Here is a 23,576-nt window from a genome sequence, read left to right on the forward strand (position 1 = left end):
TGTTAATTTGTTCAGCCAAAAGTAGTACAGTCTAAACTCTAAACTCTAAAGCATACAGAGTTTGTGTTTTGCTCGGTCTGTCAAGCTAGCTTCTTAGCACAAATGTTAACGACTTTGACACGGAATAACTACAAATGTTTACAGTTTAGGGCCCGAGCAACTGTCAAAGTGGTACGAAATTGTGGGCATTCGCTTCGAATGTGCAATATGAATGCAATTTCTTTCCCCTGGCTTTCACCCTGGAAGGGCCCTTAAAAATAGTTTGAGTTGGTTTGTTGGCCGCAGGCAGATGTGTTTTTATAGCACGCGCAGCTGCGGGCTGTAACTCGCTCTGTACGAGCGGCAGAAACATGGCAGACCATAGCAAAACGCCAGATGCAAGGCCTCGCCATGTCAATTTCTTGGACTTTCTTAAAATACTGCAAGAAAAATAGGACTTCCTGATGTTTTTCTCGCTACGGTTATACAATGTTCAAGTCCTTGTAAGCTAGCAATTATTATAATATCAATGTAAAGCCTTCCGCATTGGATTGTAGAGGGAGAACATGGGATATATGTCCTTTATATGTTTTTGAGCACTGAATAGGACATTTCCTCAAGTAGTTCTTATTTTTGGGGAGAAAACACTACTACTTTCTTTGTGTCTTTTAATCTTTTTTAATCAAAAAGGAGAAACAATACCGGCTATCTCGACACTTAAAGCCAACAATAACTCTGCTGGGAAATATCTAAACCTGAAAACGCCTGCCCTCTACTGGCTCATTTTGGAAGTCTTTCCAGAACTTTCTTTTCCCACTGGGCCATTCATTTCCTGTTAATTACAGGGCCAACCTGTAACACTTTACTTTCTGAAAGACCGTTCAGTGTGAAAAATAAATTGTTTGTTGTATATTTTCATTTATGACAATATAGACTCAGCTCCCTTTATTAAAATGAAGTTTATAGAAACACACAAACTATACAAGAAGGTTATTTGAGAAGCCAACATAAACAACACTTCAGGGAGAGGCTTCCGGCTAACAGCCAATGGGCTGTCGTCTCTCTGTTACGTACACGGAAATACGAACTTAGGCGGGAGACCGGTCGACAAGTTTTCGAGCTGGCTGCTCTAATGGCGGCCGGGGGGGACGTTGTGGTTGCTTTGGGACAGTCCTCCTCTTGGCGCTGTCCGGACTCCTTGAGCTTCGCTTCGCACTTTTGTAACCGGGCAAATGGGTGGTGGACGTGGACAATGTGAGTTGACAGTCTCGACGCTCGGCCAACAAGCAACCTCTTGTCTTACTATCATTTCCTTTGAACTTTAAAAACTTTGAAGAAGCACAACATTTTTGTCTTCCCTAAAACCTCCACAATGGATTTTCCCAGAAGCTAACCCAGCGCCATCTAACCAACCGTCTTCCTTGTGTGTGTGCAGGATGAAGCTTTGAAATGGGTGGAGGAGAACATCCCGTCGTCAATTGCTGCTGACCTGTAAGTGGCGATGACGTCACATGTAAAATTCTCAACTCGTGTGCTTTCGACGGCGTCTTTTTATTTAGCTTTATCCTAAGGGTGCCGCCAGGGGGAGCACGCGTAGCAACCCTGTTTCCTCGATGGTGACCGTTGTTGTTTCTGCCTCAGGAAACCATGACGACCAAGTTTGAGATGTCCAAGATGGAATGATGGAGCAGCCGGCGGATCCCTTTGAGTCTTTGGAGCATCAGTCGAAGAAACAGTCAGGTGTGGATGTTTTTTTGTTTTTGTTTCTCTCTTTCCCCACTCGGAAATATGATTTTTGATGTCTATTTGGAGTGGGAAGAGTTGCTCTAACGGACGTAAATCGCCTCCCATACGTTAACCGCCGCTGAAAATGTCGGCGGATTAATTCGATGGCGGATTTATTGGCGACGAGTCGTTTGGCGGCACGTCCAAATGTGAAATCTGCCTTTATGGCCGCGCTTACGTAAAAGGATGAGATTATCGATACGTGGATTAAGGCGGGGGAGGGGCGGGAGGAGGGGGAGGAGCTTTCCCCGAAAATAAGCGCCACGCCACAGCACACTTGACTTGTTAGATTTTCATCTTTATTGTACTATTTGTTTTCCTTCTTTTTTGCTAGCAGACGTGAAAACTGGACCGAGAAAAAAACATTGTTGCCGTGAGAGTGTAAATGAGCGCGCAGGGACAAACATTGACAAAATGTGCTTTTACAAAAAAAGAAAAGAAAGAATCAAAAGAGCCTTTTTTTAGAACGCACAGAAGCATATTGCATTTACATTTTTTTATGTTACCCCCCAAAATGTACTATTATCAGGAGAAAAAAGCTGCAATATGACATAAGTTTACTTGGATGCGCCACTTTTAAATCGTTATCTTACGATTTTACGTACTATACGTCCTAAAAAATACTGCAATATTTTTTATTGTAATCAACACTGCATCTTGTAAAACTTCATAAAGTACAGCAAGTAACGTAGTCATATTACGATTAAAGCTGTGCGGCATCCATATATATCAAGTAATACTTGAGTAGTAACTTTTATCCTCGTAATAAGAATTATCATATTTGGAAGTGACTTTATTCTCATTATGGACTCATTTCTACATAACTCAGACTGCTGATTGTTTTATTTTTTCGGGTGAATTTATGACTTAATTTTCCAAAGCATTTAAAAATAAATTCAGACAAATGAAAAGAAATATTGAATTTTTTTTCTGAGTAATTTTCTCTGGGTGTGTTTTTGTGAATTTTATTTCCCCTTATTTTTTAGAAATTAAAAAAAAACAATTCACAGTTTTGGGGTCTGAAATCAGGACACAAATATTAAAAAAAAATTAAAATATGCAAGCATGCGCATAAAACAGCAAAAAATACAAATAAAAAATACTGTGTATACAAAAAATAGGTAAAACACTGTTTAAAATTAATTACTCAGAAAAAAAAGTTTTGTTTTTCCCCCAGTAAATGCAATAAGCTTCTGTATCGTCATATTTTTTTTATTCTTTCAGTGCCATTGACAAGTTTCGACGTCCAATCCTTCCATAAATGCATATGATGCTTAGATGTCCAAACGTTTTTGATTGGCTGGCAGCCAATGAGCTATTGATCTGATTTTGGCACTCCTTGTCCTGCATAATTCACCCATTGGTTGCCATTCATGGCCATCCATCAACCAAAGTTGCGATGACTAAATGACTAAATGCCATTTTTAGAAAAGTGGCTCACTTCCTCTTCATTTGTGTGTTACTTCTTATGGATTTGTGCACTAAGTGGTGTAAACTTGAAATCTCTTTACACTTGTATCATGACAATAAAAGCATTCTATTCAATATGGGGCCATTTGCGTGTCACTCCCTGTTGGTTTTGGCGCAATTTGAGGAGTTTTGGAGTGAGGGAATGGACCAATGAAAATGTGTGAAATGGGAAGATTGTCAAATGGGTTCTACTGATAACTTTTGTCTGTTGTTTGCATGTTAGCAAGCTCTAGCTTGAAATGGGAATTGGCCATTGAAAAAATGGAAAGGACGTGTATCACCGTCAATGGCAGCTGAGCTGTTTTTTTGTTTGTTTTTTAAAGTCTTTTACAACATCATGTCCACGACAGAACAGTCTAAACACTCAACACGCAGCTGGAGACATCGCATTGTTGTCGGGGGGAACGGGGAGGGTGGGGGTCTGTCTATTTACTGGAGTAGTCTATGTACTGGAGTCCAAACTAATCTTGGGTGGATGAGGGAGGGGGCGGGGCTACAAAGCATAACTGCTGTCAATAGAAAACTAACACTCTTTTTTTTTTTGTTTGTTTGTTTGTTTTTCCTCCACCAATCGGGGCTCAGTATCGACAGGAGGGGGTGGAGTGTGTTTTTTTCCTCCATTTTTTTCTTCTCTAAATGGACATTTCTGCAAAATAAAATGTCTCACACACAAGCAGAGGAAATGACGGGGTGAATTATTGCTTTCCGAGTAGTCTCTTTCTTTGCCGCTCGCTCTTCTTAACACCTGATGTGGGCGGGGCTAGGCGCTGTGGGGCGGGGCGGGGGTGCAAGGAGGGATTAGGGCGTGTTGTGCGGGTGGTTTGGAAAGGACGCTGGTCAGAGCTGGTGGCTCAGCGAAGAAGTTCTAATCCTCTTTGTGTGTTTCCTCACGCGCTTCCCGCCTTTTTCTCTGCTGAGTGATAACAAAACAAAGTTAAAAAGTGGGGAAAAAAAGAGAGAAGCAAAAAGGCCAAAGAAGTTCAAAAACAACAACAGGGCACACTAATTATAGTTTTTTTTCAGCGCCTATCGACAACCTTTCTGTTACTTTTTGTCTGGCATTTTCAGGGGAAAATATTCTTTATTTTTGGTTTTCTTGGAGTTCCAGTTTGTGTGACCTTTTGACCCCAAGGGGAGAAAAGAATAGAAATGACATTTGGAGAGAAAGTTTTCAGTTACTCGGAATGTTCCGATAATGGTTTATTGAGTCATGTAGCTTTCTCATTGGCTCCCGTTAACGGTGATAGACGTCCAATCCATGTCTTTGCTTTTGACAATTTTAGTAAATGTGCCCCGGACAATAGAACTCTTCCTATTGGCTGGTGTGTGTGTGTTTCTCTAACATTGACGGTGTGAGACGTCCTATCCATTTGGCATTCTTTTTTCTAAGCTAATCTAGCTAAGCTAATCGGCGCTCACGCTAGCCGGCCACCACCCGACTAGCATTCCGCGTCGCACCTCGCGCTCTAATTGGTCGGCGGCGGCGGACACCACGCTTCGGACGATGGCCGCCGCCGCCTCCCTCAGCTCTTTCTTCCTCACCACTTCTTCCTCCTCCTCCTCTTCCTCCCCCCAAAGGTCACCATTGGCGTCTCCTCGCCGGTCCTTTGTCGGCGTCAACTCACCGCTGTTGACGGCTGTCGGCGCGGCGTTGATGACCTTGGCGTTGGTCTCTTCCTTGGCTCCGCCCACTTCCTTGCTCATCTTCAAGGGGCTCTTGTCGCCGTCTGGGTCGGGCCGCTCGTCGTCCTCGCCCGTCCCGTTCTGGCAGCCGTTCTCGCCGTTGGTCACCGGCGTCTCCGGTTTGGCCTCGCCGTGGCCGGGCGTCTCGGCCTCGCCTTGGCTAGCTTTGCTAGCTTCGTCGGCCGTCTCCGCCACTTGGCTAGCTTGGCTAGCTTCCCCGTCTCCCGCGGACTTTTCCGGAACGGCGGCCGGGTCGGCGGCGCCGTCTTCTTGGGCTCCGGCCGGCTCGGCGCCGTCCTCGACCGGCTCGGCGCCGGCGGCTTCTTCCTCCTTGGCGCCGTCGCCCGTGTCCAAGCTGGCGGACTTGCCTTTGCGCAGGATGAAGTTTTTGAGCGAGACGGCCCGGCCAAAGTGGGAGCGTTTGGCCTTGGCCGACTTGCCGTCCTTTCCGTCTTCGGCGGCGGCGCCGTCTTCGCCTGAAACGAGATAAAAAGACGTTAGAAAAAGGCCCGTGACGGATGAAAGCGTCTGGCGGTCTGACCTGAAGTGGCGGCGGCGGCGGGTGTGGCGGCGGGTGTGGCGGCGGCGGCGGGTGTGGCGGCGGCGTCGTCTTCGGCGGTGGCGGGTTGGCACTCGGTGTTTGCCCGCTTGGACTTGGGGATGACGCGCTTTTTAAAGGAGGTCCAGATCTCGTTGGCGTGTTGCGTGACGGTTCCCCCGGCCGGCGGCGCCGTCGCCGCCTTGTCCTCGTCCTCCTCGCCATCCTCGGCCGCCTTCTCTCCTTCGTCCTCGCCGTCGGTGGCCTCTTTGTCGGCGGTCTTGGTCTTGCCGCTGATGCCCACCATGGAGTGGTCCCTCTTGAGGCCCTGGAAGGTCCAAGAGCGCTTGAGCTTCCAACGCTTTTGTCCCGATTCTTTGGAGTCCAGCGTGGACGAGTCTCCGCCCCCCTCCCCGTCGGTGGCGCCGTCGGTGGCGCCGGCGGCGGCGTCTTCGCTCTTTTTGTGCGTTTTGGGAGCCATCAGCTTCTTGAAGGAGTGCCAGCGCTTGACGTGCTTGACGGCCGAGGAGGAGGCCGCCCGGTTCTCCGCCTCGGCGCCGTCGGCCTCGTGCTCGCCGTCCGCCTCGCCCTCGGCCGCCGCCTGGGCGTCTTCCAGGCGGTCCAGCGACTTGGAGCGGACCTTGACCCTCCCGGGACTGTCGGCGTCCTTCTTGTCGGCGCTCTTGTGGGAGAAGATCTTGGCCACGGGTTTGCGGATCAGATCTCGCACCGACGTGGACGACGACTTGGCCTCTCTGCTCTTCTTTTCCTCGTCCTTGTCGCCGTTTTCCAGCGTGGCCGCTTCGGCTTCCGGCTGCTCGCCGCCCTTCTCCGTTTCCTTGTCTTCGACGTCGCCGTCTTCCGCCGCCGCCTCTTTCTTTTTCCTCCCCGCCATCACCTTCCCCAGCCCGCTCTTGTTTAGGAAGGAGTCCAGGAAGGAGGTCTTGTGCTCGTGGTTTTCGGCGCCCCGCGAGGACGCCGGGTCGTCGGCGCCCCCGTCGGCGACGGCTCCCGCCTCGCCGTCCTCCCCGGCGACGACGGCGTCGTCATTGGCCGGCTCCTTGGCGGGAAGGGCCTCGCCGTCGGCCGGCGCCGCTTCGGCGGCGTCTTTCTCCGCCCCCCGGTCCTCCGGGGCCTTGCCGTCTTCTCGGACGGCGGGCGCCGCGTCGGCTTCCGTCGCCGCCATTTCCCCTGGCGGGCTGGAACCTGACAAAAAAAGGTACGTGTCTTGTAGTGAGCGCTGGCTCGGCTTCCCGCCGCTCTCACGCGATGACTTTTTCCCGTCAGGTGGCGCTCAGCTCATGGAAATCGGGGCCAAGAGAAGCGCGGGGGGAAGGCACTCCGCATCCTACTCGGCCACCCCGGTCGACTCCTGCGTGCAGAAGGAAGGAAAGACAGCTTAGCGTGGATTGACAAGGATGGACTGACCAACAAATCATTGGTATCGTATGAATATAATCTTAATCCCCCCAAACGAACTCATGGTTTGCTATATCCAATCTATTTTAAGTGAGAAGGTGTCAGTCCATTCTTTAGTTCACAAACAGCCCCCCCGACCCTATCGCTCTTCCTATGGCCCAAGAAATGCACCAAAATGCCCCAAAACAGCAGAAAAAGGCCAAAATGTACAGAAAAATATTCTAAAATTATTTTACAGGAAAGTGACATAAGATATATGATTGTAAAGTGGGAGTTCTGGCAATCTGTGCTGTTCCTCTTTTGACTGCGAGGATGCCTTCAAGACACCCACCAGTACATTTACATCTAACGTCTTTTTTTCTGGTCCAGCTGAGACGTGGGAGGGGGGGCTTGAGGAGGACAAAATGGAGGGAAGCAGCGAGCGTGCGAGAGGATGAGCTCCAGCCTTGCTCTTTTTTTTTTCTCTTCCCCCTCTTCGTCTTCCTGGCGGGCGGGCATTGGTCCTTCCCGCTTCGACTGTCTTATTTTCTCCTCCGTCTTTGTCTCCGTCTCATGGTCTCACTGCCTGATGCTTCACGCCAAAGACGGAGACCAAATTTCACGCCGCCAAGTGGGGTGGGGGCTCTATTTTTGTGATATTGCTGCTCCTCTTTGAGCCTTCTGGGTCAGACGGCGCTAGGCTACGCTAACAGCAAGCGGCAAAACGACCAGCGGTGGGGATTTTGGCGCCGACGGTTGTTGTCTCGGACGTTCGGGCGCGAGAGTCACGCCCCCTCGTGTCGTCGGCGAGGGGTTTATCTTAGGGCGGGCCGCGGGGCCTTTTTAGCGCGCCGGCTTTAGCGCGTCGCTAATCCCGCTTCAGGAGAGCAGCCAATTTAAAGGGGATTGACGTTCACGACTGTTTTTGGATGGCGCTCGCTACCCCGGGCCGCAATAACTCCGCCGTGACCCACTTGATGGCTTCGTTTGGCCAGGCTAATAAGAAGTGAGCGCGTGGCGGGCTAGATGGGCGTTTGCCGTTGGAGAATGGCCGCGTTTGACGGGCGTTTGGCGTTGGAGAATGGCCGCGTTTGACGGGCGTAGTTAGCCCGTAGTGAACCTGAAGGGCCACGCGGGAGGGCCGCCACCTTGAACTGCGAACTTTGTCCGTGAGTGTGTTGGCGGCTAAAGCGGCTTAGCGGCCAAGATGTGGTGGATGAGCTGAGTAGCTCCAAACTCTGGCGCTGTGGCTCTCACTGTGGCTCTCGTTGAACTTGTCTTAAGTCCATCAACGGGATCAGCGCAAACGGCACGCCAGGACAACCTCCGCCACGCAGTACGTCCACACGAGGGAACGTGCTTACTTTGCGTGGCATGGGACCAAAAAATAAGGGCTATTTCCGTCACCCGGGAACGCTTTCTCATTCACTAACAACAATCGTGGACTTTCGAGAAACTATACAATTTATACTAATGTACTATTTGCAGACCAAAGAGAGCACACAAGTTAAGAAAATGACTATCCAGAAATCTCCATTGGTCACCATATCACTTCAAAAAATCCATTATTATATTTAACTCAAATAAGCCGATAGAATCCATTTATAAAATCATCAGTGAAAAGAAAGTAGAGAGCATAAAGGTCAATAAATAAATGAGAATTCCATTGATCACAATTTCCAGCCTAATTTTGTGCTGATGGCCTATTTTTTGTACCGCTAATAACCCTCTTTTATAGTCCTTGTGAAGCCCTTCATAGACAGTGAATGGGGGGGGGGGCGCACTGGGGGCGTGACACTTTAACAGAGAGTCCCCTTCATGGTCCGGCCATGACAGGACAGGGCAGGACGGGCCAGGACAGGGCGTCCTTTCTCCCGTCTTTCTCTTTCCCTCCTCCGGCGTGCGTGACCCCGTTTCTCTCTCTCCCTCTCTCTCCCTATCTCTCTCTCTCTCTCTCTCTCTCTCTCTTTTTGTCTTTCTCTCTTTCTCTTGACGAGCGGCCCAAAAGAGAACAAAGAAACACTCAAGTATTGTCGGGCGGACACGTGGAACAGCGGGTGGGCCGGCGAGAGGGCGAGCGAGAGGGCAAGCGAGCTGGCGAACGAGCGCTCTCGTTGTCCGTGGTGGCGTGGCACGCGTTTCCCAAGCCCGTCCACATTTTTGCCCGCTTCGAAATGCCATTGGGACTCTTTCCGCTCCTTTCTAAAATGTCTCTCTTTCAGCGTCTGTCCCTTTTTGGACAATTACGACCCGCACGTTTAGACGTTTTATAATGTTGGGCCTTTATCAAGATTGATGTATTGGTTGCATCATTGAAATGATGTCGGGGGGTAAAAAAAAAAGGGGGTGCACGAGAGGGAAGGCAGGTGCTCCGTGCCGCTGAAGGGGGGAGGGAAGGGGAAAAAGGAAAAAAAGGAAAAAAAGCAATTTGCATTTCTAATAAGCCCCCCTTTTCCAAAGTCGACCCCCCCCCCTCCCCCGCCCCCCTTGCTTCCCCATCCCCACACACACAAACTGTGTCATCTCCTCCATTTTGGGGGCGCAGCAAACTTCACGTAACATGGCGACCGAAGATGACAATCGTGACACAGAAAATGTTTGGGGTGCCTTGACGTATATTTTGAGATAAGAGCGCCTTGATGTACAATATTTTTGAGATACGAGCGTGAGTTAAGCGTCTTCTTGCCTCCGCTTGAGGATTTGGGGGGGGTTTCAAGGGACCGATTTGAGAAGAAAATCTTTTGGAGCCTCATTTTAGAACAACATTTGAGTTGAACTTCAGTGTTTGTAGGAGTTTAACAATAAGTTATGATTTGATGATTTTAATGTCAGTCGCCCCTACCAACATGGCTGCCCTAAGGCTGTCAAATGTATTTTTTGTGCCTCTATGTTAATTGGAATGAAGTAACCTAGAAATGGAAATGGTGTCACTCCTACATCATGACCTGAGGGTGGCCATCTTGGTAGGGGCAACATTCCCATCAAACTCAATGCATTCAGTCGTAAGTGATTCTTTCATCGACATCAAAGCAACCCATATTTACTCGCTTGACGACCAGAGACATTCATTTTTTGTGCAGCAAATATCAATGAGTCCAATCTGTTTGAAGCGGGAGAATGGCCACCCTCCTACTTGAAAGCCACGGGACGTCTGGTGCCGTCAAGCGCGGCCACCGCCGTCTTTCTCCGGCCGGCCGGCGTCCCTTGACGACGGGCCAAATTTCAGATACCAGCGGCGCCAGATGGAATCTTGCGTCGTCGTCATTTTGGACAGAAAATGGGCTCGCTGTTGTAGTAGTTTTAAGGGGGTTGGGGGGGGGGGTGTCGGTGGGCGGGGTCGACGGGTGCGAAATGGGCGGGAAGTACTGGGGGTGCTGGGGGTACTGGGGGTGCTGGTGTTGGCGCTCCCATGCAGCCCATGGCTCATTCAACAAAACAAGTCAAGCGCCAAATTCCCCACAAGCAGCCTCCTTGTCTGTTGCGCGCGTGCACGCGTGTACGCGCGCAGCATCCAAGTCCACCGTCGGGGACGTCCATCCTTTTTGCGCGTCCAAAATGGACGCTCGCCCCCTTCTGTCTCTGTCTGTCTGCACTGTCTGCGGGCGTGCGGACGCGCGCTCCCGTCATCTCGTCTGCTTTTTTTTTTACGAGTGAACGCACCGGCGACGTTCGTTGAAAAAAAGCAACAACAAAAAAAACAATAGAAAAAAAAATCGAGAAGGGCCCAAAAAATCTAGACGCGCGCTCAGAGGTGGAGGAGAAGGAGGAGAAAGAGGAAGACCTGTAGCCTCACCTGCCCCTTAGGCGCCTTTCGGAAAGATGAGGGGATGAAATGGGGGGAAAAAAGCAAGTGACTCACCTGCTTCCGTGCGCGTAAATCCGTTCGTTCGTTCGTTCGTTCGTTCGTTCGTTCGCTCGTTGACGACTCGTTCGCTAATAATCAGCTTGTTGTTGTGTGTGTTGCGCTCGCTCCAAAGACGCCAACGGCGCCAAATCCTCACAGACGTCCTCCTCCTCCCCTCTCTCTCTTTCTCTCTCTCTCTCTTTTTTTGCTCCCACCCCCTCCCCCCTTTCACCCCTCCCCTCCCGTGTCTCTCAAATGGTCTCCCAGCAGGACACGGGCAAGTCTCACGCGCGCGCGCAAGCCAGATCACTCCCCTGCGGTTGCCCCTAGCAACGACGAACACCCCCCCCCCCTCTCGGCCCCACCCCTTTATAATTTAAACGTTATCTCCATATGGAGGATAACGAGAAAAAAAGGGGGGCATAATCTCCTTGGATGCGCGCGCTAAAAATATACAAGAAGAAGCCAAATTTGTCTGGAGAAAACAAAGTCTCGCCACCGTGCCCCCCCCCCCCCCCCCGCCCCTGTTGACGCCATTGTTTGTGCGCGAGCGCGCAAAAGAGAGAGAGAGAACAATGCTGGCTGACTAAGAAAAGGGGGTGGGTCGTTTGGGGGGGGGGGTCCCCATCCTTTCAAATGGCAACCAAAGAATCTCCCACAATGCCCAGCCGGTGTCTTGGCGGGCATTCAGACGACAGGAAGTGCTCAGAGTGGATAGGCGTCCGATCCCTTGGAAGCGAGAGGGTTGGCCGCCAAGGCGCAAACGTTGGGGACCCCGAAAGAGTCGCTGCCGTCCTCCCATTCCCAATGGATGAAACATCTCCCATGAACTAGTCATTTCAATTCCAGGCCCCTCCCAAGATGGCCGCCCTGAGGTGACATTCCCATCAAAGTCAATACAAAGCATTCTTCAAAAGTTGCCGTTAATCAACGTCACCACACACATGCGCACACACATGCACGCACACACACAGAGTAGAGTTAATCTCCACTTAATGTATTAACGATAGTACGTCTTTTGCAGTCACGTGAGCGGTGCAGCAAGTACACGCTAACGCTAATCTCACCTGGTGACACTTTTTATGTAAGTCACCAGTGTGAAAATCTTCACTGCATTCCATTGGTCTGAAAAGCTAAAAGCCGATGATCGGCAACAATGCGCTAGCTAGGATTTGAAGTTACGAAATGATGGTGTTCATTTCCTCTTGCTTTTGTCAGCTCACTTCTTGTTGATTCTCATCATTTTCTGTTGATTCTTGCGCATTTATGGATCACTTTCTACTCATTGGTTACTTACTGTGGATGTCGTAAGGTGCTATTGAAAATGAAAAGTGGTCAAATGTTGGCACAATTGTATACATTTTGATTATAATGATTATAATAATCCTTTATTGACTTGTATTTTTCTACTGAAGCAAAAGTATAGTAACTTAGTGGTCAGGTGGGCGGGGGTCCGTTGACGTAGCTCAGGTGCAAGTTGACGGCGCCGGTGTGATGGCAGGGCGGCTCCGGGAAGCTCCACAGGAGACAAACCAGCACGGAGAGCGCCGCCACCAACAGGAGGCACTTGGCGCTGCCGGCGCCGGCGCCGCTGGCCACCGCCGCTTTGCCCACGACGGCCGAGTAGCGTCTGCAAAGCCGCAAATTCCATTATTTTGGGCTTCTCAGTTCACTCATCGGCTGCCATTAAAAGCGCCACACGTCTAATCCCTTTCACGCTCCCACTCTTGTGGTGGCCATCTTGGTAGGGTCAACATTACTCTTAAAGTCAATCACATGCCATTAAGATGAATGATTTCTCCACTGAACCTGTTTTTGTCTGTTGAAATGGATTGGACGTCAATTGCCAAGCATTCGTTACCTTTGACGGGCTTTGTTGTAGGATTCTTTCTTGTCCTCTCGCTTTAGGTCTTCTTGAGTCTAAAACATGAAATGGGTGAGTTTTGAGGGGGGTGTTTTTGAGGAGGGGGCGATGACATCATCTCTCTTTTTTAACAAACCCGACGTGGCTTCTTGGACGAGTCGGCGCGCTCGTCGCCGCGGCAACTCGGGACGTGCGCCGCCAGCCGCGGTGGATCGCCGGCGCCCGAACACTGATGACAAAAAAAAGGGTGAGGGGTCATCCACCTTGACGGCTATGGACGTCAAAACTCACCTGAGCGTCCGTCTGCGTGGCTTGATTACGGGATGCGAAGGCGGGACCACGACCCCGGATGTCCGATTCGGCGCGGCGGTCCACTCGACTCTCGGCGATGTCTTCGGAGTCCAGGGATGCCAGGTAGCTCCGCCTCTCGTCGCTTTCTGCCACACCTGAGCGGGAAAATCATTTATCTTAGTGCAAATATTAACATTAAGTGACTCAGAATTGGCCCCCATAACAATCATCAAGTGGCGCAAAAAGAACAGGAATGATCAGGAAATGTTCCTAAACCAAAAGGAGTAGGAACGATCATTCCGCTCACTTCCTGTTTTATTTTTGAAACCGTGACATTCCTTATTACAGTACACTTGCTTAATTAGGTGTTGTTTCCACCTGTGCGCCCCTGTGTTGTACAAACAATCTGCATTTCCTTTGACGCGTCAGGACGTTGGACTGGTTAGAGTTACTTAGTTAATTTGTTAGTTAGAGACTAGTTAGGTCAATCTAATGACTGAAATGCTCTCCTGTACGAAAAGAAATGAATGGGAAGTTTCGAAAGGAAGTGCAAAGAAGCAGCCGGAAAACACTTCAACCTCAAAAACTGGACAAAGTCACCAAAACCGAAGGACGATTTAAAAAACAAGCTGGAAGAAAGGCCGTAGGATAACGAGAAAGGCGACCCGGAACTGAATGTTAAGGTAGGAACTATTGACATTCGACAAGTCGCCAAAACATTAGCCGATTCGCGGCTATATATTAGCCTCATAGTTTTACGCATGAGTCAACTTTTATTGAGGAAGAATGCTCCACTCGCTCGGCTTTGTGGGTGTGCTTGCTGTGTTATTTTTTTCAATGAAAACGACACAAAGTCTTAATGAACTAAAGCGTTTACGTTCGGTGTTTTGTTAGCAACAAGTTAACATTAGCTATACACTACTCTTCATCGTCCCGCTAGATTCACGCTCAATATACTAAACACAATGCTAATGTGCCCTCTGCTGGTGACATTGACACCTACAGGACACGCGCGCGTGTTTACACAGCAAAAGAGATCAATATGACTGCACTAAACTTTAATTGTTTTAGTTTTTGACTGCACTAAACTTTAATTGTTTTAGTTTTCTATAAAGTCAGGTTTTACCCAATTTGTGAATGTATGGTTATATGTTTTGTTGTTGTACATTTCCCCACAGTGGGACTGATAATGGTTTACTCTGGTTTGTACCAAAAATCAATAGAAAGTACTCAGGTTTCCTCCCACATCTCCGAAACAGGCATGCTAGGCTAATTGCAGGCTGTATTGACCTTAGTGTGATTGTCTCATTGTGGCCTGAGATTGGCTGGCGGCCATACTTGGCTGGGATCAGCTCCAGCACCCCCGCTGGTTGGCGCTCCGCACCTGTGTTGACTGCACAGAAGGATAAGTGGCGTCCGATATCCACCGAGGGGTCCCATTCCAGACCCAGGGGTTCGTTAGACGGCGAAGGAGGACGAGAAGGCTGACTGTGGCGGCGGCGCTCTGAGAGGAAAAGGGGGGGGCACTTTGGTTTTTGGTCATTTTTTTGTTTGCGTGCGCTCAGTCAAAGGTGGCCATTTTGGGTTCACCTGTTGGATCCAGCCAGAGCTCTCTGTCCTCGTCCAACCACGTCTCGGAAGGGCAGCCAGAATCCGGAGGAGGCGGACTTAGCAGGAAATCGTCCTCGAATACCTGTCCAAAAACACGTTTTTTTTTTTTGTAAAACAGAAAATGTCGTATAAGTATTCAATGTTTTCTCTAAGAAACGTTTTTCAAATCTATAAAAACTGTTTTTTTCTCCCAAAAATGTATGAATTTTCAATTTACCAGTCTCATGCTAAGGAGCCTGGTGCGCGCTCGTCCGATGTCGCCGTAGATGTGAGCGCATTGGCGAAGGAGCTCCAGCAGGCGGCGCTCCACTCGCTCGGCGTCGCGGGCGTCGTCGGCGTGCTGGATGAGGACCTCGCCGCGCTGCAGCACCCCGTTCACGCGAGCCGAGTTGACGCTCACGCTCTGCTTGAACCGCTGAAGAGGTGTTTCAAGTGGAAGGTTGGCAGCGGACAAATAAACTACCAATCAAGCCGCCCAATGGCGGCCATGTTGGTACAGACAAGAAAAAAGAAAGTTCAAAGGCACCTGCAGCTGTCGCAGTTTTTGACACGTGTTCCCCGTGGCGTGGAGGACTTGGGTGAGACCGGCTTCCATTTCAGCCAACCAGACGGCCAGCTCCTCCGTCTCCTCCTTAAACTCCTCCCACTCGTATTGGAAACCCTGCAAGAGGGCGTCACTGGAAATGTGGTCACTGGACACCCTGTTTGGAACCTTGCCTCGTGAACGCCCGCTAGCAGTAGCTAACAGTAGCTAGCGGAAGATAGCGACAGCTAGCATTAGCTGGCAAGTAGACTCCGTCAATGCTTATTGGCTAGCTAGCTATCTCGTGATAGCAAGCTTCTCGGCCAATGATTTTCGTACATTTTCCTGGACATTGGCCATCATCTGACCTGGACTTTCTCGCCGAGGGACTCCAGTTTGACGTTGAGGCTCTTCCATCGCAGTCGGCAGTCCCGGACGGCGGCCAGGAGGCGGGCCCGCATGGCGCCCTGAAACAACGGCGCCAGGGAACGCTTCTTCTGGCTCAGCGCGTCCAGCTGAGACAGACGCGAGGCCACCTCGCAACGCAGTCTCTGGTGGGAAAAGACAAAATAGCCACCTTCCATTTTCTGTCTGGCCGACGTGGGTTGCTGCGTCCATTCATTCCTGACCTGAAACCTTCTGACGTCGTCCACGGCGCCCCCGCGGGTGACCCGCGCCGTGTCACCGGAGGCCAGGGCCCGCTCGGCCGATCGCAGCCAGGCGTCCAGGTGGGCGTGTTCCTCCATGAAGCCGTGCCAGAGCCGCCATCTTCTCTCCAAGCTGCGGGTGGGATGGCCGAGTGAGCGCGACGCTCGCCTCGTCCGCCCTCGGCGGGACTCACGCCTCGCACTCTGCCGCTTCGCCATCCCGGGCGTCCGTCGACTCTAGTTCTCGGTCCATCCGGCGTGGCGGCCCGTCTAATCCGGACATGATGACGTCAGATCGCCGCCTGGAAGAGAGCAGGTCATGGCGGGAAGGCGCGCCACCGACTTGCGCTTTTTGGAGCTCGGCGGACGTGATTTGTCGTCCCGGAGTGACCAACCGCCAACCAGCACGACACGGCGGAGGAGGCTTTCCTCCCGGCTTTGTTGCTCGCTCGCATTTGGTGATGTTTGGGCGTTAGCGTCAGCGATGTCGCCTTTTGAACCGGCGGCGACATCGCCGTGACACGCCGGCTGACGTTTCCGTGACGAGCCGACGGGCCACTTTCAACCTGGCGTGTGTTTCTCTGTCAACTTGAAACTTTGATCTTTGTGGACATGGCCACGTCACTTTCGATTGATTTTGCGGCCTTTCTTCCTGATTTGGGGACATTTCTAGGTCACTCGCCATCGGTTTTAAGGCATTCGAGAGCTGTTCTGGCACTTCCTTATCAATGCCGTGGCATTTCTGTGGATTTGGGACAGGTTTCCTAAATTCCCTTGGCTTTTGTTTGGAAAAAGCACAGAGAGCGTCCAAGCAAATGAATCAGGTCGCCTTGGTCCGGAGACGGCGAGGACGGACAAAGAGCGACTGTGTGCTCGTATGCGGGAAGACGAGCCCAAGGCCAGAAGAAAAGATGCAGCGGTTCACACGGTTTCAAGTGACTTCTCTCAAAGATCCACCAAAAAAAGCGAGGGAGGGGCTGTAGCTCAATAGCGCCACCGACGATCGGACAGCCTTTTTGTTTCCCTCAGAGAGAAAACGTATGGACCCAAAGTATGACTTCATTTAAAGGACCAAAATGGCTCTTGCTTGGAACAAAAAACATGGAAGGATTTTAATGAAGTTCCCTCCTTTCTTAACGATTATCTTGGGAATGTATTTCCAAGTATAGGACATTTTCTTATGAGTCACAGTTGAGTCACTTTATTTTGGTCCAATTCTTATTGATTACTGGGCATGTATGGGTCGCTTCCTACTCATTTTGGGGCCATTTCTTGTTACCCGTCAAATTGCTTGTATTTATTATTTTTGTGGCAACTCAGAACCACACATTGCTTAAATCCAGCTTTATTCCGTTCATTTATGGAGTAGTTGGAGTGTCTGGCATCGGTTACCATGGCGACGGACGGTCGCGCCTTTCCTACGCAAATATCCCCCGTTCGCACATACTGACTTTCTCACGTTCCGTCACGCGACGACGACACCTACACGTTCCGAAACGACACGCGGACGACTTCCGCTACGCCACCCGAGCCGGTGAGACAAACGAGCGTCGGACGAAAGTGTGTAAGAAGAGGTCAAAGGTCACGGCAACGTTACCTGCTGCCAAATGACGCCGCCAGTTGCCCTCGCCCGGCCGAGCGAGCGAAGATGTGAGTGCGAGTGCGATCCGGCCTGACGTCACTTCACCTGCCGCAGGTAGTCTCCTGGCCACGCCCCCCTGCGTGAACCTGAAACACTTGACCCACTTTCCTCTGTGCTAACAGCAATGTGTACTGTGCACACAAGGCACTCACTTTCTGTCGGGTTCGAGTGACGCCAATGGATGCCTGACCCTTTTCAATGAGTTTGGAATTCATTGGATGTCTATGGCCATCCTAGCTAATTTTGGTTGAAAGAGTACACTTTGAGATGGTTGCCATTCAGAACAAATAGAAAGGAAAAAGTGGCCTTTTTTGTGCGTGTCATCCAACTGTAACATGAAATGTCGTGATTATAGTAAACAACCAAGGCTAAACTCTTACTTTCCAATCCATATCTATTGGTATAGTTTTTTTTTAATGGCCAAAGATCTATTCCTACATTTAGTCGAGCATTGTGACTGGTGTCTAAATGTGAAGACTTTCCGAGTGAAGAGGAGTGACCCATTGACCCGTCGGAGGCCCAAACAGTCTTTTTGTTGGCTTTGCTCCAGCAATGCCAGCACTATTGTGCTGCTGTCAGCCAATAATAGTCCTATTGTTTACTCGGGCAGCCAATCGGAGCTCTTCTTCCAAACAGACCCGTCGCAAGGCTGCTGCCACCCCCTCCGTTTAAACACTGATGAAAAATGTGGAGTTTTCATTTGATTTGATAGGCTCCATTCAACATAAGCCGATTTCCACATTTTTTTATTCTTTGATTTCATTATTTTGAAAGCTCTGATCCTACGTAGCATTCATCGTACACTCCAACCAAACTTGATTGGCCTTCCAAATCAAAACAAATGACAGCGCCTTAAAAAAAACATCAAATCCTTTATTTTGTATATCGAGTATGAATGACAGCAGTGGTTAATATTACAGGCCGCATTTTCATGCTAATGAGAAGATGAGAAAAGTACACAGAGATAAAAGTACAAAGTACACACACACACACACAGCATGCAGTGATGTTTCGGAACACGCCATGTCAAGAACAAAAGACACTTCCGGAACCCCAAATCACAAGTCAAAACAAAAAAGACAACTCCATTTTCCGAGTACAAGTTAAACCATTCCTATAATTCCTATATATTGTTTGTGTGTGTATTTATAGATACTGTATGGCTTACAATAGAGAACTAACAAAACACTAGTGACTCACTGGTGACGCCTAGCGGCCGACGTTAAGTAATGTGGGTTGTTTTCTGAACAGATCCGGGACGAGATATCTCATTGGCTACCATTGACGGCGACGGACGTCCGATCCCGGCATCCAAGGATGGAGTTTCGGGGTCATCGACGGCCAATGACAGCAGCTTATTCCACAAGTGAGTATTTGAAATAATAATGACTAATCACCGCTCACTTCCGCAGAAGAAAAGTTGGCACTTTTCCAAACAAAAGATGAAAGAAAGGCAGCGAACGACGTAAAGGCTTTAAAGAAAATTTAAAAAGAATCTAAACACTATCATATGGATACGTTTTGGCTTCCTTAGTGCTTTTGGCCCACAAGATTTCCGCTCATTAGCCCAGCGTCAATATTTTAGCATAAGGTAAAAAAAATGGGGCAATTATCAAGTAAAGATATTCATTTTTTTGGTGCTGCTTATCTTCACCAAGGGGGTGCTGGAGCCTATCCCAGCCAACTATGGGCAGCCCTGAATGGGTTGCCAGCCAATCACAAGGCGCAATGAGACAAGCAACCAATTACGCTAGGATCACATACATGTACAATTAGCCTAGCATGCATGTTTTTTAGGGGGGGGATATGAGAAGAAACCGGAGTACCCGGAGAAAACCCACGCAGGAGAACATGCAAACTCTGCACGGGAAGGATCGGAACTGCCCGTGAATTGGACCTTCGTTCTCAGAAGAGTGAGGCGGACGCGCTGAAGTTCCCTTTTTGACATTTTCAAGGGGCAACAAAAATGGAGAAAGGGCAAGCGAGGAGGGCAAAACGTGTGGCGTTCTTCAGCAAAGGTACATTTCATCGACAAGGCACTAAATATCGGGAAGGGCTAAGCCAGAAGATTGTTGGGGGGAAACGCCGGCGCGCTCAGGTGCGCATCTCGGCTCGCAGCATCCACGGAAACCAGCAGCAGAAGAGCAACCTTGAAGGAAAAGGGGGCGCTTGAGCGCTGCTCCTCGGCCGTTCCAAGAACCACCGGCTCGACCCTTACCTGGACATGGAGTTCTCGGAGGTCAGATCTTTGGGAGAGCCCACCGCGTTGAAGTTCCGCTTGGGTTGAGACACTGCGGCGAGACGCCCCCGAGGTCAACGGCGCTGTATTTCGCCGGGGGCGGCGGCGGAGGAGATGTCGATACTCACTGGTGATCTGGTGGACTTTCTTCATGTTCTTCTGCTCGTTGTGGGAGCCCGGCAGAGGTCCTCCAATCCTGAGAGAAAGAGCTTCAAGTTGAAAGCGGACCTCCCCGGATGGTCAGGCGAGGGAAGGGGAGGTCCTTACCTCTGGACTCGAGAGGGCGGGGCAAACACGCCATATTTGGGCAGGCAGCTGAAGTAGCGGACGCCGAAGACGGAGCCGTCGTGCTTGCCGGTGGGCTGGTCCAACTCTACGCCGAACCACAAACCTGTCCGTGCAAGTGGAATTTTTTTCATCACATCTCTGATATATGAATTGTCATCTTTTTGGAATCTCACCCGGAGCAAAGTCTGTCTTTCCGATGAAGCGCACAATGCCGTTTTTCTGCCCGGCGACCAAAACCTGATCTCCGACCTCCACGTTCAGTCCTTCCGGATCCAGACTGACCACGGACGACTTCTTCTTCGGGGCTGAGGAGACATTGCGAGCCATTGCTACTTGTTTCTATAGGCACATTTGTGACCGGCGGCCATCTTGCAACAGAGGCCACTTTCTCCAGAGATGCATTTATGTCAATATAGACTGTGCTCCATCATTTTTAAAGTGTGTTTGTCTCACCTTTCTCCTTCTTCTCTTTGTCTTTCTTGTTCTTCCCAGTAAGGCGCGAGGCCAGATTGGCGCGGGGGGTCCTGGGCGTGGAGGTGACAGAGGACGCCGTCTGCTCCGCCGACTTGGCGATCTTGGACACCGGAGCGAAGATGCCCAGTTTGGGAGGGCAGATGAAGTAACGCACGCCGCCCACGCTGCCGTCGTTCTTGCCCTCGGGCTCGTCCAGCTCCACGCCCACCCACTGGCCGCTGGCGAACTCGGTGGTCCCGCAAAACCGGAGCGTCCCCTTCTGAAAGGTCAGTGCACATTTGGGTGACTTCCTATCAAACTTTAGGGCATTTACAGGTCAATTCCTGTTGATTTCCAACATTTACATGATCTGAGCGGATCCAGGCTTTCTGACCTTCATGTCGTCCAGCTGCACGCGCTCGCCCAGCTTCATGCCCAGCGATGACAGCATGAGGTTCCCGGGAATGTTGTCGTAGTTGGGCAAGGTGGCCCGGGGAAGGTTACAGCTGAGCGGCACGGCGTCCAAGAGCAGCTGCTTCAGCTCCTTGGCCACCATGGCCGCCTCCGCCTTGTCCAGAGTCATGTCCATGGGGTCGGGGACCACCTCGGCCGGGACGTGGCCGTTTTCGTTCTGCCCACAACAACCCAGAACGTGTGCTATCTCTTTTTGTTTTGCTTTAAAGTGGTAGTATTAGCTACAATGCTAACAACAACAACAAGTTAAGAAGTGGAGGTTTCTGACCCGCACGCTGGGGTTGGCGCCGTGCTCCAGCAGACAGTTGACGGCACCCAGGCACAGGTTGGAGGCGGCGATGTGCAGGGCCGTCCCGTACTGGAAGTCGCTGCACGTGGAGTTCAAAACTGCCGCGCCAGAAAAAGTGTTGGCGGTTGATGCCGACCAGCCGGCTCCCCCCATCCGCCCGCCTCCTACCTCTGGGTTTGGCGGCCTTCAGCAGCACCCGCACCAATTCGGGCACGTCAAAGTAGGCGGCGTAGTGCAGGGCGTTCATGTTGGTCCAGCGGCTCCTCAGACTGACGTCCGCGCCCAGAGACATCAGCTGGCTGGTCAGACGCAGCGCCGCCGCCGGGTCGCCTGCGACAAAAAAAATGGCCCCTTGAACCATGGGCCGAAAAGCACAAGAACGCGGAAGAGTGTCACCCACCCACGCCGTGCGCGCCCGCCTTGCAGCTGTAGTGGAGCAGCGTCATGTCCGTCAGGCCGTCGCGGTCGTTGACGTGGCAACCGCGTTTTAGAATCTGACACAGACGTCCGCCGTCATCTTACTGCTTTACGATTTCTTTTTAAAATCTTCTAGTCGGGCCCGTCTCACCTCGTTGCCGATGACGTCGATCTTGTGCTGCACCTGGGGGACCCACTGACGCACGATGGCAAAGAGCTCCGGGATGCTGGTCCGGGGGTCCGACAGGATCTCCTGACAGGCCGGGTCGTTGGGGTCGAAGAAGGTGAAGGCTGAAACCAAAAGCCGAAGAAAGAGAGAGCTACGGTAGCTTCGTAGCCACAGCCAAGTCTATCGAATATTGACCACAGATGTAGTCATGACGTACGATAGTTTTGTGGCAGGGGCGCCTGCGCCGAGGGGTGCACCATGGGGCGCCGCCGGCTCTCCCGGAGCGGACTCTGGAGCGCCGACACGGACAGCGGCTCGTCGTCCACGGCGGCGGCGGTCAGCTCCTCGGGGGCTTCGGCCTCCCGCCGATCTCCTTCGTCGTCCTCGTCTTCCTCGGTGAGTTCCCCGTCCTCCCCTCTCCTGATCCTGGTGTCCTCCTCATCCTCGTCCTCCTCCTCTTCTTCTTGTTCCTCCTCCTGCTCGTGCCTCTCCTTCTCCGTCATCTCCAGGTTCTCCTCTTTGGTCATTACTGAGCGCCTGAAGGCAAAGACCACATCTTGCTGGAGGGAAGGTCCGTATGTGTAGCTCGAAAACTGTGACGTCTCAATTGCAATTAGCTTCAGTTTGGAAAAATGTGATGTTGTTGCACACCAAAAAAAGCCATTTTAAAAAAAATGATAAAAAGTAATATGATTAGACATGCGTCACAAAGAAGCCAATGGCGTTCTTACATTCGAAAATGCAATTATGGTCTGTAAACTCACGCTAGGATACGAATTGTTGATTTGGGATGTTTACAACTCATTTTCTATTGATTTTCTGGGCAACATGACCACAAACGTAAATATTTGCTTATATATAATATTTTTTTTGTATAATAAAGAGGGAATAGTATCATTATCTTTTGCATTTTCTTTACTTGAAAATATTGGCTACCATTGACGGCGCAAGACGTCCATTTCATTTTTCCTGGGAAGGAAGCATATAAATGAACGTTTATTCTGAATTGGACGTATATTTCAGTCAATGGCACCGAAAGATGAGCCTACTCCTCCCAATAAAACCCAAGGATAAAAGCAAAGATTCGAATCTCTAATTGGTATTTGACAACGTCAAAAAAAGAAGGAGCAGTTGTCAGTAGCAAGTAAAATGGTGTACATTTTGCTGCGTATGTAAGTAGGCATGGCGTCCCCCTCCTCCCACCAAGCCTCCATTTTGCATCCGCACCACCACTTACGCGCAAAATGCCGCAAAAAATGAATAGGAAAACAGCACAAAACAACAACGTCGTCAAAATTGCGTTGTTTTATTTCTTAATCGGTGTTTAAGATGGCGATTTAATAGACAAAAAAACAAACGCTTCGATTGAAAGGCCGACGTGCGCATCATTAACAAAAAACTCGATCTCGAAGTCGCAAAATATCATTTAGTCTAAACGAACATAAACGACAAGGAATGTTTGTTTTGCAATTTGATAGAACAGGCTTTTGTGTTCGTTTTCATTGTGGCGACCGCGCGCATTTCGACGCACGAGCGCGTCTAAACGTCACGAATAAACTGATACATGGAGGCAAAATGATTGTTTACCTGGAAAAAAGCGCAGGCGTTGTTTAAAGGCGGCGATATGCTCCAAAAACAACACTGAAGAAGACTATGATGACGATGATGATGAAGAGCTAGAGGAGGAGGATGGTGCCGGTGATGGGGAGCAGGGCCGGTCCTATGCAATACCAGCGTTGGAGGCACACGCCCCCATGCCAAATGATTCATCTTTTTGCCAATCACATTTTATTTTATGGGTGCCCTTTTGACAGGGGGCATTGTTTACAAGAAGTCACGTCAACGCCACTTTTTTTACCATTTACAACAGCCCATCAAAATAATTGATTATAACCAAAAGTATGGCCACAACTGCACACTTCCAGTTTATATCTGGGCGTTTCCAGCTCACTCAGTTGATTTTAAGGACCAT

The 23,576-nt window shown here is 50.2% G+C and overlaps 3 protein-coding genes and 1 long non-coding RNA gene across 5 annotated transcripts; 1 reads left to right on the forward strand and 3 right to left on the reverse strand.

The window, feature by feature from the left end:
• Nucleotides 1-1,017: 1,017 nt before the first annotated feature.
• On the forward strand, nt 1,018-3,319 carry LOC144200410 (uncharacterized). The gene is made up of 3 exons (XR_013327106.1): nt 1,018-1,233; nt 1,415-1,470; nt 1,621-3,319. It is a non-coding gene; the product is annotated as an uncharacterized LOC144200410 (long non-coding RNA).
• Nucleotides 2,042-10,914, reverse strand: LOC144200408 (uncharacterized). Of its 2 annotated transcripts, none has more exons than XM_077722547.1 (4): nt 10,713-10,914; nt 5,459-6,827; nt 4,860-5,393; nt 2,042-4,147 (listed from the first exon to the last, which is right to left on the reverse strand). In XM_077722547.1, exons 2-4 carry the CDS (start codon nt 6,639-6,641, stop codon nt 4,122-4,124), a joined length of 1,743 nt encoding a protein of 580 aa, XP_077578673.1. In that variant the 5' UTR covers nt 6,642-6,827; nt 10,713-10,914; the 3' UTR covers nt 2,042-4,121. The 2 variants fall into 2 exon arrangements, with proteins under 2 accessions (XP_077578673.1, XP_077578674.1); XM_077722548.1 differs by having other exon boundaries at nt 2,042-4,144; nt 10,713-10,913.
• Nucleotides 10,915-12,069: 1,155 nt separating this feature from the next.
• LOC144200529 (nesprin-2) lies at nt 12,070-17,302 on the reverse strand. Its single transcript, XM_077722744.1, has 12 exons — nt 17,231-17,302; nt 15,828-15,935; nt 15,616-15,766; nt 15,355-15,537; nt 14,990-15,124; nt 14,681-14,878; nt 14,443-14,545; nt 14,237-14,356; nt 12,853-13,007; nt 12,698-12,790; nt 12,559-12,617; nt 12,070-12,327 (listed from the first exon to the last, which is right to left on the reverse strand). Exons 2-12 carry the CDS (start codon nt 15,914-15,916, stop codon nt 12,135-12,137), a joined length of 1,479 nt encoding a protein of 492 aa, XP_077578870.1. The 5' UTR covers nt 15,917-15,935; nt 17,231-17,302; the 3' UTR covers nt 12,070-12,134.
• An 825-nt stretch (nt 17,303-18,127) lies between these two features.
• clip3 (CAP-GLY domain containing linker protein 3) lies at nt 18,128-23,344 on the reverse strand. The gene is made up of 13 exons (XM_077722929.1): nt 23,192-23,344; nt 21,822-22,141; nt 21,587-21,726; nt 21,419-21,512; nt 21,187-21,348; nt 20,998-21,116; nt 20,650-20,886; nt 20,256-20,535; nt 19,976-20,107; nt 19,782-19,905; nt 19,643-19,710; nt 19,494-19,566; nt 18,128-19,424 (listed from the first exon to the last, which is right to left on the reverse strand). The coding sequence occupies exons 2-13, from the start codon at nt 22,129-22,131 to the stop codon at nt 19,370-19,372; spliced, it is 1,794 nt and encodes a 597-aa protein (XP_077579055.1). The 5' UTR covers nt 22,132-22,141; nt 23,192-23,344; the 3' UTR covers nt 18,128-19,369.
• Between the last annotated feature and the right edge of the window lie 232 nt (nt 23,345-23,576).

Source organism: Stigmatopora nigra, chromosome 8 (assembly GCF_051989575.1).
Source record: "Stigmatopora nigra isolate UIUO_SnigA chromosome 8, RoL_Snig_1.1, whole genome shotgun sequence".
In the NCBI taxonomy this organism is placed as follows: Eukaryota; Metazoa; Chordata; class Actinopteri; order Syngnathiformes; family Syngnathidae; genus Stigmatopora; species Stigmatopora nigra.